Consider the following 16,313-nt stretch of genomic DNA (forward strand, 5'->3'; position numbering starts at 1 on the left):
TTTATCCACTTGCCTATCCACCGACTCATCTGTTGGTCCATCCATCCACCCATCTGTCCATTCATCCTTTTGACAAATGTACCTGTAGCACTTACTATTGCCAAGACTGTGGGGAGTCCTTGATGAGTAAAACAGGCAGTCTTTGCTCTCTGAAGCTTTTTGCTTATAGACAATACTGGCCAGACAGGTACATACACACAAAAGTGTAACCCTGGAAAGTGGCCCCAGGGAGAGGCTCCTGGTTATAAAAGCCTGAGACAGGCATGGCAGTCAGAAAGCGTTCCGTGCTGAACAGCTTGAGTTGAGAGTTAGAGGGTAAGCAGATGTTAATTAATGACATCGTCAGAGAGGGGAGGGAATATCATTCCAAGGAGAAGGAACAGCATGTGCAAAATCCTTGTGGCAGGAATGAGGGAGGCAGGGGTAACAGTGAGGTTGGCACAAACAGGTTGAACCAGAAGCCAGAGGAAGGAAGTTGTTCAAGATGAGGCTGGAGAGATAGGCAAGGCTGCAGCCACAGTAAGAATTATATGCTACTAGAGGCCTGGTGCACGAATTCGTGCACAGGTGGAGTCCCTTGGCTTGGCTGGTTATCAAGGCCTACGGGGGCGGGGTGGCGGCTGGCGGCGGGGGGAGGGACTGCAGGGGTTGGCCAGCCAGTTGTGGGCAGGGAGGGGCCAGCCGCGTGGAGGGGCCGCAGGAGGTTGTCTGTGGGAGCGCACTGACCACCAGGAGGCAGCTCCTGCATTGAGCGTCTGCCCCTTGGTGGTCAGTGTGCCATAGCGACTGGTTGACTGGTTGTTCCAGTTCCGGTCATTTGGTTGTAATGGTCGCTTAGGCTTTTATATATATAGATATCTTAAGAAAATGGGAAAGCCGTGGAGGGTTTTCAGCAGGGGAGTGACATGGTCGCAAAGAGGCCTCTAGCTGCAAAATAGATGTACATTAGAAGGGAGAACTTTAGGTGGGGGCTCAAGGAACAAACAGCCCCAGTAAGAGGGTTGCAGGGCTAGTGGTTTCCCAGGGGAGAGCCATGCTTCTGGTATGAAAAGAGAAAAAAGAGTGAGGGTGAAGGGGGCGGGGTCCTGATAGTCTGAGAGGGTGGTAGGAGGCAGACAGATGGGGAAGGCAGAGGTTCTGACCAGCGACGGGATGGATGCTGGCATGGCTGTGGTCTGAAGCTGGAGGGCTTATGTGTTGGATGCCAACACCTAAAACCGCGGTCGGCAAACTGCGGCTTGCAAGCCACATGCGGCTCTTTGGCCCCTTGAGTGTGGCTCTTCCACAAAATACCACGGCCTGGGCGAGTCTATTGTGAAGAAGTGGCGTTAGAAGAAGTTTAAGTTTAAAAAATTTGCCTCTCCAAAGAAATTTCAATCGTTGTACTGTTGATATTTGGCTCTGCTGACTAACGAGTTTGCCGACCACTGACCTAGAACAAGAAAACGAGGAGCATGAGGATTTGCTTCAACAGAGCCTTCGAGGCGGACAGACATCAGCTGGGGGTGATGGCCCTGCCCAGGCGCTGGGCCTCCTGCCTGCCGCTGTAGAGCCTAACGCACCTGAAGTTGGCAAGCTGGCGTCAGGAAACAAGCAGGAGCCCACTTCCAGGCCAAGGCAGCTGGCGAACCTAAACCCCAGGGCTTGATTCACTTCTGTGTTTCTAGAAGCTTCCACATTCTGACCATTGGAACTATGCCTAATGTCACAGCTAGAAATGCTCTGGTCTCCATAAGGCCCGAGGGCATGACCACAATGGGGCCCACTGTCCCAAACTGGGGGGTCAGTTCAGTCAGTACCACCACCCACACCCACACCAGGGGAGGGTCAATGGGCTAGAGGTCAATTACAGCAGCAAGACCCTCTCTGCAGCCAAATAAGAAGTGGAAAGAGAAGAGCATCTGGGACAATGAAAGGTCATTTTCACCTGCTTCTGATGACACCTAATAGCTGGGGAGGGGGTGCGGGGAGGGGCGTGGGGCCTGGGAGAAATGTTCTCAGCCCAACCATATCTTTTTTTTTAAATATATTTTATTGATTTTTTACAGAGAGGAAGGGAGAGGGATAGAGAGTTAGAAACATGGATGAGAGAGAAGCATTGATCAGCCGCCTCCTGCACACCCCCCACTGGGGAAGTGCCCGCAACCAAGGTATATGCCCTTGACCGGAACCTAACCCTGGACCCTTGAGTCTGCAGGCCGACGCTCTATCCACTGAGCCAACCAACCATATCTTAAATTGCTCTCAGAACACAGCTTCCAGAGAGCACATCAGCTGGGGGGGGGGGGGGAGGAGGGGAAGAGGGGGGAGCTGGGAGGCTTCTGGAGACAACATCAATGAGCAGAAAATAAACTGTGCATCTGGCAAGATCAACACTGCAAGTCTGCGCTGAGATAAACAGATGTCAACCTCGCCCATGCCTGCCCGGGACCCCGGTCCAGAAATTCCTCGACCTGTTAGAATTTGCAGAGGAATAAGCTGGGCTGGTGCTAATTCCTTTGTTGACAAGAATGGGTCCCATTTGTCGAGCACTTACGATGTGCCAAGCCCTGGGCCGAGAGGTTTTATTTCTATTCCTCTTGCGAATCCTCAGAACCGTTCTTTAAAGGGAGGAGGAGAATGCCGCGCATTGACCTCAAGCTGTCCGGGTCCCTGGAGGAGCCCTGATCCTCCTCTCGATGAGTAGGTTGCATCTGCGGAGGGACCTGGCCACAAAGGGACGCGTTCCAGAATCAACAGACATCTCAGTCTGAACACGATGTGCTTCTGAGGCTACCAGAGCCAAGGGCGCTCCCGAGACAAAGGGCCAGCTGTCTACCATCCAAGACTGTGACTCTGACCTCCTGCTCAGAACGCCTCTCACTGCGTGTGGGCGCGGGGCGACGGGACGGCACAGGACAGAGGGACGAGGGATCAGGGAAGACTCGGGTCTTGCAAATGGGCAGGGCTGCTCTTCCGCTGATACGCTGTGGCGCCTCTGGCTGGTGGTCTCCTCGCCTCCTGGAGCCTCCGTTTCCCCAAGAGAAAATGGGAGCAATAATGCCCAGTTCACAGGGATGATGTGAGAGCGATGGGAGATAATTCCGTCAAAGGACCATGCTGTCCTTGCCATGTTTTCGTGCAGTGAGACCCACTAGTAACTGAATGGTGGGCGCACCAGGCAAGGGCTTTGCATCAAGACGATGCAGCTTGCCCCAAGGTTAGTGCCAATGCAGTGGTTGAGATGGTGAACAAGGACTCGAGCTCAGATGGGAGCCCTAAGGAGAGCCGGGGGTTGGCCGGCCAGATACTGACCCTCGGTATTGGAGAAGCACGTGGGAAGGACAGATGTCACTTTCCAGCAGCCTCGTGCTGAACCCACGTATCGTGCTGGGGCCTCCTCCTGTGTGCGTCTCCGGGCGAGGCTACGCTACAATCGCCAGAAATGCCAGTGACCGGCTCTCCCTGGGGACGGGAACCCAGGGATGGCTGTGTCCAGGGCATGGGCCGGGCTCTTCCTGTGGCCTCACTGAGCCCGTGGTCCTGGCCCCCCAGTTTTTTGACTCCTCTTACACCCCCCTTCTGGTTCTCCAGCCTTCCTGGCAATTCTGAGAGCTACCAGGTGTCCTTCTCATCCACCTGGTTCTGCCCAAATGAGACAGAGCCGGCCTGGCCACCTTCTTGCACCTAAGACCTCACCCTGTGCACGAACTCCACGTGCCAAGGACTTACTCTGTTCTTGTGTTTCTCATACATTCTGCCATTCTAAAATATCAAGAAGATGGATTTGCTAGGTGATTCATCTAAGCTCCTCATTCGGCTTGAGAAGGAAGTGTGGGTGGTACTCGCAGTAACAGAACGGGGCCTGTAGATTCCTGGTTGGCCCTGGGGAAATGTCTAACCTCCGTTGTTGGCAACTCTCCCCGAAATTAAGAAGGTTGGGTTGACTAGACCCTGGAAATTCAACACAGTATTGGCATCTAATGCTGCCCCCCAGGTCTCACCTGGGACTCTCAGGCTTGGGTCTATAGCAGGGGTGGGCAAACCTTTTGACTCGAGGGCCACAATGGGTTCTTAAACTGGACCGGAGGGCCGGAACAAAAGCATGGATGGAGTGTTTGTGTGAACTAATATAAATTCAAAGTAAAGGAGCGGAGGGGAGAGCAAGAGAACCGGATAGAAGAGCCGGATCCGGCCCGAAGGCCGTAGTTTGCCCAAAGCTGGTCTATACAAAGCCAAGTCAGCTTGGTGGGGTTGGTCTCGGACACACGCTAACACCCAGATTTCTTAATAAGCAGCGCAAATGCCTCAAGACCTACATGCTCTGTACAGCACGACTCATCCCATGGCCTAAGAAGATAAGACACAAAGGCTCCCAAGGGAAGTTACTGGATTTCCCTATCAGCTCAGCTGACCACCATGTAGACCTGATGTGATTAAAAAGCTGATTGTTATGTGGAATCTAACGAACAAAATAAACCGATAAACAAAATAGATCCGGAGACACAGAAGCATGGAACAGACTGACGAATCTCAGAGGGAAGGTGGGGGTGGAGGGGTGTGTGGGGAGAGGTTAACCGGGAAACTTCTGTGCATGTATGCATAGCCCATGGACACAGACAATAGTGTGGTGAAGGCCTGGGAGGGACAGGTGCAGGGTGGAGGGGGGTCAACGGGAAAAGAAGGGGGGACATCTGTAATACTTTATACAATGAAGATAAATTAAAACCCACACGATTGTTTCCTCTTCTCATCCCCATCCTGCTCGATACCAGCTGCAAGCACATTTCCTGTTCATTCCAAAGCAGTAACCATTTGGGGCCTCATCTAAAATCCGGTGGCGTTTTGCCTGATTTAAATTTGGTGCTACCCTCTATGGAAATTTCCCCTCAGAGGAACGACCGACAAAGAGCCAGGCATTTGGAAGGATCACGCAGGAAAGACCGTGTCTGTTCTAAAAAGGCAAACCTTCCTTCTCAGAGATTTTTTCCCCCTGTATTTCCTGACAGGTGGTAGAACGTCATCGGAGCTCCTGGACTGAAAAAGCCTCGTCAGGGCACGGAGGGAGAGGGGGGCAGGCACTGTGGGTGACGCTGGTGTTCCGTTTTTCTTGGGAGTACTGAAAAATCAGTTGCAATGACAGCTTCCTCCAAAGAACGCTCAATAGTGAAAACATCACCCCAGCGCTCGAAATGGAACAGTAAGGAATGGAAGTGGCGTTTTGGGGGTGTACAGATGACTCACTATCCAACAATAGGATGTTAAGCAATGCCTTCCTGCACCCCACACACTGCTCAGTGTTCCAGAAAATCGAGGGCCATGTTCGCAGTGATAGATTTAAAACAAATCATCTACACAAGGGATTCCACCTGTGGGGAACCTGTTAATGACTTCCATTAGCTCTTTAAAAAAATGTACTGTTTTTTTTTTTTTTTTTTTTTTTTTAAGAGAGAGAGGAAGGAAGTGAGAGAGACAAAGAGAGAACATTAATTTGCTGTTCCACTTATTTACGCGTTCATTGGTTGATTCTTTATGTGCCCTGACCAGGGATCGAACCGGCAACCTTGGCCTATCCGGAGGGCGCTTTAACCAACTGAGCTACACCGCCAGGACGCTTCCATGAGCTCTTGGCTGGGAACACTGTGGTCCACCAGAACATCCCAGACGTGTATGTCACTCTAGAACAGGGGTCCTCAAACTTTTTAAACAGGGGGCCAGTTCACTGTCCCTCAGACTGTTGGAGGGCCGGACTATAGTTAAAAAAAAAAAAAAAAAAACTATGAAAAAATTCCTATGCGCACTGCGGGCCTGGGACGAGTCGGCTGCTAAGCAGGACAGGCAGTGGCACCCGGCGGGCCGGATACATGTCCTCGGCGGGCCGCATGTGGCCCGCGGGCCGTAGTTTGAGGACACCTGCTCTAGAAGACTCTCTAACCAGCGCTATGACAGTGAGCGGTGGATCACCATTCTCCTTCACATTCTGGGCGAAGGTCTGAATTAGCAGTGACGTGGCCCAAAGGCAGGGAGGAAAAGGCACCAGCCAGCCTGACATACTGCACCTGCCAGGAAAACGGGACGTTGGCAGTGATGGATCCCAGCGTGACCCCACCCCATCCCATTCGCTTTCTATTAGTAAAGCGACTGTGTGGATGGGTCCCCAGTGTGGAGAGAGGAGGAAAGCTGGGCATCTGACAGGCCTTCCCCACGCTGAGCCCGATCGGCCAGGTCCTAGGCAGCTTTGACTTCCTCACCATCCACAGGTTCACACAGAAGTCCTTCTGTCCCAGCTGGTGGCCCGTGGCCCATTCACCACCACCGGCAGCAGGACTGAGACGTCACTGAGGTCCCTAGAGACTGATTTCTACTTGGACCCTTTCCAACCAGGGTCTTACAGGATGGGCTTTGGCCCAATCCCATCCTAACATTTAGACATGTGGTGTCTCCACTGTTATCAGAAAATAAGTTAACAATCTTTTTTTTTTTTTTTTTTTTTTTTTTAATCATCACCCGAACATATTTTCCCATTGATTTTTAGAGAAGAGAGGGGGAGAGACAGAGAGAAACATCGATGTGAGAGAGATGCATCGATGGGTTGCCTCCCGTACGCATCCTGACCAGGGCTGGGGGTTGAGCCTGCAACCGAGGTATGTGCCCTTGACTGGAATCGAACCCAGGACCCTTCAGTCCTCGGGCTGATGCTCTATTCATGGAGCCGAACCGGCGAGGGCCTATTTTTTTTCTTTTTTTTTGTAAATAAAAAATCTGTATGAACATACCACTTCTGTAAATTGGTCCCAGCAGCACGGACTCTTCCAAGAGAGGGTCAGAGAGCCAAGTCTCCCTTGAGGCAAGGCAAATTCCGGGGAAGGAGATGCAAAAAGGTGGCATCCTCGCCCGGCTCATGGGCAAAACCAGTGCACAGGCTGCTGTCTCCCCTTCCCATGCGCCTGGGAGCTGAGTGTGGGTGTCAAAGGGTGAGCCTCCCCTCTGCGCCCCAGGAAAAGGCAGCAAGGCCACACTTCTCCTCCAGCCTCTCCCCTACCAAGCGTCCTGGTGGCCACAACTTGTACGTCTCTGAGGCCTGCGAGCCTACTGCCTTTTATGGAGAACCAGGGGGTAGGTGGGAACGGAAGAGAAGGCTCTAGTCCAGCCGTGGGCAAACTATGGCCCGCGGGCTGGATCCGGCTGTTCTATCCGGTTCTCTTGCTCTCACCTCCACCCTTTACTTTGAATTTATATTAGTTCACACAAACACTCCATCCATGCTTTTGTTCCGGCCCTCCGGTCCAGTTTAAGAACCCATGGTGGCCCTCGAGTCCAAAAGTTTGCCCACCCCTGCTCTAGGACTTGGCGATTTGGATGCGACCTCTCTGAGCTATTGGGACGACTTGTTTTCCTCCAGGGCTAACCCATGGAGCGATTTCATGGGGAAGGCAGCTGAGGTTTCAGGGAAAGGTCTGCGGAGGATAAAAATAGCCTTGGCTTCAGAGTGGAAACCCAAGCCCTGTCAAGGGTCCTTCCAGACTATTTTTCCTTTGGCTGGTCATAGCAGGGAGCCTTCACTTCAGGATGGATTCCTAAAGAACAATGCTATCCCGACAAGAGCAGGCCGCAGAAGTCCTCCCCGGGGGCCGGGAGCCGAGGCAGGCATGGTCCTGGGCCTACCACAAAGCCAGCCTCTTGGCTCAGAAATGATGTTTACCCTCAGATTCCAGCACCAAGTCACCCAGATTCCCTCACCCTCCGAGGAGGGCGGTCCCAGAGAGGGGGAGAGGGAGAGAGGGAGAGAGGGAGAGGGGGAGAGGGGGTGGAGGTGGCGGGGGGGGGGAGGGCAGGCAGGGGCTGACTCACCATCATCTCCTCTGGGTTCCCGTTGGCTATCTCCACCACCCTCAGGGCGGGGTCCGCTTTCACCTTGGCCCGGGTCATGAACTGGATGACAGACGAACTGTCCTGCAAGAGGAAACGGCACGACTCACCATCAGCTCTTCCAGGGACCATGGCTGGGGACCAGGCAGCATGGAACCGAAATGCCAAGATTCCCTGCGGACCGGACAGAAACTGTATCCCTGCATCAGATGCCTCCCCAGCCCGGGCCCCCACCCAGGCAGAGACCTCCAGCCTCCCTGGAGAATGCCTTCATATCCCGGTGGAGGCGGGAAAACGAAGGCGTCTGCCATAGCTTGTGTGCTGTGGTTTCCAGGCGCCAAGAGCCAGGCATTTGGGTATTGATATGGACGTAGTCACGAAGAGCAGAGAATAAATACAGCTTGATCGGTGTAAGACAAACCCAGGCCTGGCAGTCCACAGCAGGCAGCTGATTTACATTCTCAGGCATCTTCCTGCCCTGACCACAACCCTCCAACCCTTCCCAGGAGTTACTCTTAACTCTTTCTTTGCTCCTAAATGAAGATGTTTTGGGTTCAAAGCCATGAAACATGGAAAGACGTGAGGAAGCAGGAAGCATCGGCGTATACGTTCCAGGGGTCCTCAAACTACGGCCCGCGGGCCACATGCGGCCCGCTGAGGACATTTATCCGGCCCGCCGGGTGCCGCTGCCTGTCCTGCTTAGCAGCCAACTCATCCCAGGCCCGCAATGCGCATAGGAATTTGTTCATAGTTTTTTTTTTTTTTTTTAAACTATAGTCCGGCCCTCCAATGGTCTGAGGGACAGTGAACTGGCCCCCTGTTTAAAAAGTTTGAGGACCCCTACCTGTGGCCCGAAGAGACAGGGGCCCGGGGTGGGCTCAGAGTTAGAGCCACGGATCCAGAAAAGGAGAACACGGCTCCCAGGCAGGGATGGAGAAGGAATTTGGAAAAAGACAGGGGTTGGCAAAATATGGCGTAGGAAAGGGCCAGAACCGCGGGCCAGTGGATGGATGAGCTGTGGAGCGGAGAGGCGGCCTGGCTTCGGCCGTGGAAACAGGGGGCAGGCCCCCGGAGCACTCAGCATCCCCCTGTGGGCGTGGCTGGGGCGCTGCCATCAAGGTGTCATGCAGCGCCCCCACCCACATCTGCTCAGCTTGCCTGCCGCTCAAGGAGACACGTAAGGGATGCCAGCTCTGCCCCACAGCTGGCGAAACCCACTGCCCAGAACTAAAGTGCAGAACTCTCTACAGGAGGCAGTTCCGGGGGGGGCTTTGCTCAGCTCCGACAAAGAAACCGCAGAGACCTTCCTGGAAGGACACATGGCATGTGTACTTGACCTGGGAGTTATGCATGGATTATTATTTTTTTAAAAAACTATAAAACATATATATATATATTTACTCCTCACCTGAAGATATTTTTCTGTGGATTTTTACAGAGAGTGGAAGGGACGGGGAGAGACAGAGAGAGAAACATCCATGTGAGAGAGACACATTGACTGGTTGCATCCCATTCGCCCCTGACCAGGGCCGGGGGATTGAGCCTGCAACCGAGGTACACGCCCTTGACCGGAATCGAACCCGCAACCCTTCCATCTGCAAGCTGATGCTCTATCCACTGAACCAAACCAGCTAGGGCAGCAATAAAACCTATTTTAAACGCTCTGGGAAGCTTGTCACTCAAAGGTACTGCTGCAGGTCGCTCCCATGAAGCAGCGAATACTTTTGTATGCAAATAATCTTCCACCACGTTTCATAGTTTTATAAATGTGGGGGTTTATGTGTCAGGATAGACTGCATTTTAAATCTGGGATAATAAGTGTCACCATCATCTCAGGTGTTAATCATGACCATAATAATAACCATCATAAGGAGGCTCACTGTCAGGTTAGCAGCCGTGGGCAAACTACGGTCCGCGGGCCGGATCCGGCCCGTTCGGCTGTTCTGTCTGGCCCACGGAGCCGAAAGAGCGGAGGGTTCTCTTGCTCTCCCCTCCGCTCCTTTACTTTGAATTTATATTAGTTCACACAAACACTCCATCCATGCTTTTGTTCCGGCCCTCCGGTCCAGTTTAAGAACCCATTGTGGCCCTCGAGTCAAAAAGTTTGCCCACCCCTGGGTTAGAGGCTGAGCTGTGAGGGAATTGCCCCAGCACAGGCCTTGGTGGCTGCAGGACAAGAACCCTTTCAAAGAAATCCAAATCCTCTGGTAATTAAAAAAATCAGATCCCACATTTCACATGAAAACTTAAGGTCAAAACAAGAAAACCTCAAATTCCCTTGTCTGGGGCCAGACCTTGAGGTCAAAGGAAAATAAACACACTGGAGGCCCAGGCAAACCACAAGGCTGGCGCCGCCCCACATCCTCAGGGAGCGGGGGGCTCCTGGAGCCACTCGCGTTCCTCTCCCAAGGGGGGTGGGCTGTGGCCCCGACACCACATTCCAAGCACCTGGAGCAGCTGGGCCCCATCTGGCCTCCAGGTCAGCCTCCTTCTAGGCCTGGAATTGCTGCTGAAAAGGCATCTGCAGGGAGAATGACCCTCCAACACCCGCAGAAGTCACCCCCTGGCTTTCTGCTCTCTTAGGGTGCAGACTGGACCAGGTGACCCTTGGGGACAGAGTCAGTGGGGCATGCTGCTTGGCAAAGGGTCTCCACGGATCCCTGAGAGAGAGGGAGATGCAGAAGGTCAGGCCACAGAGTTGGGTACAAGGAAGGCGGGAGGCCTGGCCTGTAGGTTAAGGACAAATGACCGAAGTGCAAGGGGCAGCCACGTTGGTTCAGGGTGAAGGAGGGATCAGAGCGGTTTCCCGCCACCAGTGCCCATGCCAGGGCTCGGCCGACAGCGGGGAATAAAACCGACCCCAGGCCCATTTGTCAAGAACACAGACAGGCTGGGTACGTCTCTACCATCGTAGTCTGTCACCTGACCTGGCGACCCAGGCCAGGGAGGCACCTGCAGGGATGCGGGGCTTCCAGACCCCCTTCTGGGACCACACGATGCCAGGGGTGCTCTAACTCATGCCTGGGCCCCTCGCAACTCTGTCCCTTTTCAGGGGAAGCTCTACTATGTGACCCCAAGGTGCCCCAAACCCATTTCCCTCCCAGGGAAACCAGAGCAAGTGGGACTGTGGGTGGCTCTCCCTGGGTGTGTGGGGGCTGACCGGCTCCACACGGAATGTGGGGAGAACATCCTGATTCCCCAGGGCCCGTGACTTCTCAGGTCAGCGTGGGACGGCCATGCCTAATTGAGAAAATAATCCCGGAATGACTTTCCTAAGGACATTCATTTGCACACCGACAGGCTTATGCGGACTGACATGTTTAGTTTTGCCAAAGGAAAATAAATAGAATCTCTGTGCTTAACATGCATATTTAGTGTTATCTTCGCATGTGATTATTTTTAAAGCATCTTGTTGGATGTGGCTTTTCCTACTCAGCAGCTCTTCTGTCAAAACAAATCAGAGCGAATTTGTATGATTTCTTAAAGGGCCACTCATTCACTGGCAGAGGTATTTTTTTTTTTTATGAACTTAAAATATATATATTTGTATTGATTTCAGAGAGGAAGGGAGAGGGAAAGAGAGATAGTAACATCAGTGATGAGAGAGAATCATTGATTGGCTGCCTCCTACATGCCCCCCACTGGGGATCGAGCCTGCAACCCAGGCAATTGAACCATGGCCTCATGGTTCATAGGTCGACGCTCAATCACTGAACCACACTGGCCGGGCTATGAACCACTTTTGATAAACTCACAATAGCAAAGTGACTTGAGGTTCAAAAGTTGGACTTCTCTGAAACAAGGTGGCATCTAAACCCGGGTCACAGTGCCCTGACCAGTTTGGCTCAGTGGATAGAGCGTCAGCCTGTGGACTGAAGGGTCCCAGGTTCGATTCTGGTCAAGGGCATGTACCTTGGTTGCAGACACATCCCCAGTAGGAAGTGTGCAGGAGGCAACTTAATTGATGTTTCTCTCTCATCGATGTTTCTAACTCTCTATCCCTCTCTTTCTCCCTTCACTCTGTAAAAAAATCAATAAAATATATTTTAAACCTGGGTCACAGACTACAACTCACGTGTCAAACCCCGCCCTTTGCCTGTTTTTGTAGGATGTTTCACTAGACCCCAGCCACACTCATTTGGTTGAGTACCGCCTATGGCTGCTTTCACGACACAATGGCAGAGATGAGCAGTGGCCAAAGACTGTATGGCCCCACAGGTCTCAAATATTTACTATTGGTCCTTTACAGAGAAGGTCTGCCAACCCCTTGTGTAACATGTGGTCCCCAGACCCACAGTATTGGCATCACCAGGGAACTTGTTGGAATGACAGCATCTCAGGCTCCACCCCGCAGGGATCTGCATTTTAACGAGGTCTCCAGGTGATTCAGACACCAGCGAAAGCCAGAGAAAAATGTGCGAACCAAGAAGCCTGTTAAAATGAAGGTGCTGACTCAGCAGGTGTGGGGTGGAGTCCAAGATTCTGCATGGCCAACCTCCTCCCAGGGGGAGGTGCTGTTGCGGATCCTTGGCCCACACTTTGAATAGCGAGCCTCGTGTTTCCCCCTGGCCTCCTCCGGCAGAATTCCCACGGGTACCGGCCAAGAGCGTTGTGGAAGAGAGAGACCCATCCGGATGCTTTTCAGTGAACCTCACGGGTGCAATGGCTCAGGACTTACCTTCTTCAGTATCTCTGTGTTCAGCAGCATGTAGACGTCTATAGCACGGCTTTCTTCTTTAGCAAGGGCACTCAGGTTACAGTGCATCGTCAGGCAAGGGATTCCTGGTTTTTCACAGTCCTGAGAAGAAAAGAAAAGCAGAGGACTGGCAAACGGCAGCAAGAGCAAAGACAGATGCACGGCAGTTGATGGAGCAGAAGGCTCCACATGCTTCTATCCCGGTGACTAAGACCACTCCAGGCAGAGGAACGGCACGGGAAGATGCGATCACTCCTTCTTGCCACCAGAGGGCAATGAAGGGATTTCCTGCCCAGTAGGCACCAGAACAGGCCTTCAAGTCAAGCAACTGGGAGAAGGCAGCCCACTGGTTACTAAAAAACTGGAGTTTGCAAGAAAGAAATAATTGTTTTTAAAAACAAACACATTTACATATTCCGAAAGTGTTTTTCTTATGAGAACAGAACACAAGATGTATTTCCTACATCATGGAATATCTGCCTGTGCAGCGGCAAATACACTTTCATGCCCATGTTTTTAGGGAGGGCAGATTCGAGGGCTAAGGAGTCAGATGACTCAAGAAAACACAGGAGCAAAGAAAAACACATGTTGGACCAAGACAATATGTGAATCACCAAAAAAACCCCCACAAAACAACAACAAAAAAACCCCCCAAAAACCTACATTCCAAATTTAAGTTACAAAAGAGGAATTCTCTTTGGTACTGTAGGGTCCAAAATGTACACACATACCTTCATGATGCTTCATGTGGGGGGTAAAACAGAGTTGCACCAAACAGCCAGATATCACTACTCCTAACAATTCTAAGTGCTTTAGAAAATAGACGTATCATCAGCACTAGGGAAGTAAAAAACACACACCCAGCATGCCAAGCGGCAAACAGCCCTACATCTTCTACAGGGATAGAAATGCGTATGAGGGGTGGCTAGGCCGGAAAAAGAAGCTAAAGAGACGGGACCAACGATATGGGAGAAGGGGGCTTTGCTTTAAAAGCATAAAAAATAGGGGTATAATTTACAAACAGCAAACAGATTACATCTGAAGGGTCCATCTGGCTATATTTTTACCTATGTTCACACCCGGATCAAGATGTAGAACATGTCCAGCACCTAAGCAGGTTCTCTCGGGCCCCCTCCTATGGCTATTTCTCTGAAAGTAACCACTATCCTGCCCTCCATCGCCACTGATAGTTTTGCTCTTGCTAAACGTCATGTCAGTGGCATATATGTCCTTTGGTCTCCAGCTCTGCCACCCAAATATCACGTGTTCGAGAGTCATTCGTGCTGTGCGTGCAGCAATTTCTATTGCTCTGTAATACTCCCGTGGACGGCGACACCACGACTGTCTACACACTCTCCTGTTGATGGACGTTTGGACTGTTCCCAGCTTTCAGCTGTAATAAAATGACTGTGCTTCTCGTCCATGCCTTTTGGGGGACACAAGTACTCATTTCTCTTGGGGATACACCGGGAGTGGAATTCCTGGGTCACAGGATACAGATATCTTTAGCGTTAACAGATACTGCCCAGCAGTTTTCCAAAGTGGTTGTACAAGGAGCATCCCTCTCGATTAGACTCCTTCTCGGTGGAGAAAAGATTTACTACTTTGTGCGTGGTGGGTTGCAAAGGCTTTCCCTGTGCCGGGCAATGGAACTTGAAATGTCAACTTAACACTCTGATGGAAACCTCGGGCTGAAAAACAGGAGCTGACCACAAGTCCCGGTGACTTTCGAAGACAACTGATTAAAGCCAGATTTGGGGACTAAGACATGCCAAGCAGAACTCGCCTCTCAGGCTTGCCTTCCTAGCGAGGACCTCCCACGGGGACCCAACCAGAAAGCAAATTCTCACCAAGACTTTTCTTCCAGACTTTGTGAAGAAAGCAAAGATAGTGTGGAAGATATTTTCTTGTTCTTGAGGGATGATGCAGGGGGTCGGGTTTTTCTGGAAGGAACAGTTTCCCTTCTCCTGGCCCACCTGAAAAGGAAAAGGCATCTGTCAGAGCGGTCCACCCGAGAATGGATCGTGAGCACGGAATCTCTTACTGAAGAGGTGGCAGCAGCCAAGCCCAAAGCCAACCGGCCCCCTTGTCCGTGCTCCAGTGGACAGTCGGGGGGGTGGGGGGAGCTGCAACGCAGAGGCAGTAGCATCGACATGACCCAACAACAGGAAGTGTGGCTCTCAGTCCTTAAACAAGTGAGAGGAGATGGCCCTCAACATGCAAATGACATGTGCCTAGGAAACAGAAGGTCTCAAGGAACAAAACAGACCTACACCTCGTGGTTTCCAAGGCACATTTACAAGCACTTTTACAACTCCGAGAGCGCGAAGCATTCGTGCTACTTCTCTGGAGGAGGAAATGAGACGCGGGTTAAGTCACTTGCCAACCATCACTGCGTCCAGAATATAGGTTTTGAACCCAGGTCTTCTGAGACCCAACCTTTATGGAAAGCCCACTGCCAGAGGTTTTCAAACTGTGTTCCATGGAACCCCAAGAGTGCGGTACAACCCTCTCGAGTCTCGCAGCCACCGCACTGAGCCGCACAGGAGTGATATGCCCAGCGAGCCCTTGGCGAGTTACCGGATTTTGCTTCTGGCAGCAACAGCAATGGTGCTGAGCAACAGAACATTGAAACCAAAAGAAACCAAAGACAACGGTGTACACCAGGGGTGTGCAAACTTTTTGACTCGAGGGCCACAATGGGTTCTTAAACTGGACCGGAGGGCCAGAACAAAAGCATGGATGGAGTGTTTGTGTGAACTAATATAAATTCAAAGTAAAGGAGCGGAGGGGAGAGCAAGAGAACCCTCCGCTCTTTTGGCTCCGCGGGCCGGATAGAACAGCCGAACGGGCCGGATCCGGCCCGCGGGCCGTAGTTTGCCCACGGCTGGTGTACACTCTTCCATGTTGATTTCCCTAAGAACAAAGTTATTTTTAATGTCTACGTTGAGGAGTTGCTGAAAAAAAAACAAGGTCTTTATATAGTATCATATCACCCTGGTTGAAGCTTAAGGCCAACTAGCAATATTAATAATTAACAATTCATAATTTAGGATTGTGTTTACAATTCCACCCTATAACCAGAATCATCTGTTTAAACTCTCCTATCTCTAATGCCCTGGAGTACGATACAGTGTATGGTTTGAATTTATTGAATAATTTTTCAACTTCTCTTTCATGGTAGGTTTAGTTTAAAATGTTTACATAAAGAAACTTCTAATGTAAGTTAACAATGTTCATCTTTTAATAATGTACTATAAGACCCCCAAATGTGCTAAATTAATCTCTATTTTACCTTTGGTCTGAACATATATGCCAGGATTTACTTTGCAGTATAGGCCTGAACATAAACGAGATGAAGATATATTTCCTCAAATGGATTATTAGAAAAGAGTGTTGCCTTTACAAATATCTCACAGTTTACGACTTATTATTCTTTAAAAGTATCTCATAATTCGGTATTTTCTCAATTACTTTATTTGAACCACAAAATCTGGGAAGATACACCGGCCTGAAATACTTCCACCAGTTGGTTTTGGATGCTTTCAGAAGTCACTGGAGGGAATTAATGGGAAGGAAGCAATGCGATTTAATACACATTTGGTGATTATTCCTGGGGTGCAATGGTTGTAAGCTGGGATGAATACTGGAAAGCTCATTTCCGAAAGCAAAATACAAGTTGCTTATGGAGTGCGGATCATTAGTAATTACTTATCAGACAAATGAGGAACACAAGTGCTGCAATGTTCTTCAAACGGCGGTGTCTTTC

The 16,313-nt window shown here is 51.0% G+C and overlaps 1 protein-coding gene across 1 annotated transcript in view; it reads right to left on the bottom strand.

The window, feature by feature from the left end:
• ITGA9 (integrin subunit alpha 9) overlaps positions 1-16,313 on the bottom strand; it is a gene marked incomplete at its 5' end in the record, with an annotated part of 281,034 nt that overhangs the window by 21,996 nt on the left and 242,725 nt on the right. Inside the window, 3 exons of the mRNA XM_080674008.1 lie at positions 7,831-7,932; positions 12,527-12,646; positions 14,395-14,520. Of these exons, the coding sequence (XP_080530134.1) occupies positions 7,831-7,932; positions 12,527-12,646; positions 14,395-14,520 (348 nt within the window). The remainder of the gene's footprint in view (positions 1-7,830; positions 7,933-12,526; positions 12,647-14,394; positions 14,521-16,313) is intronic.

Source organism: Plecotus auritus, assembly GCF_963455305.1.
Source record: "Plecotus auritus genome assembly, chromosome: 6".
Taxonomy (NCBI): Eukaryota; Metazoa; Chordata; class Mammalia; order Chiroptera; family Vespertilionidae; genus Plecotus; species Plecotus auritus.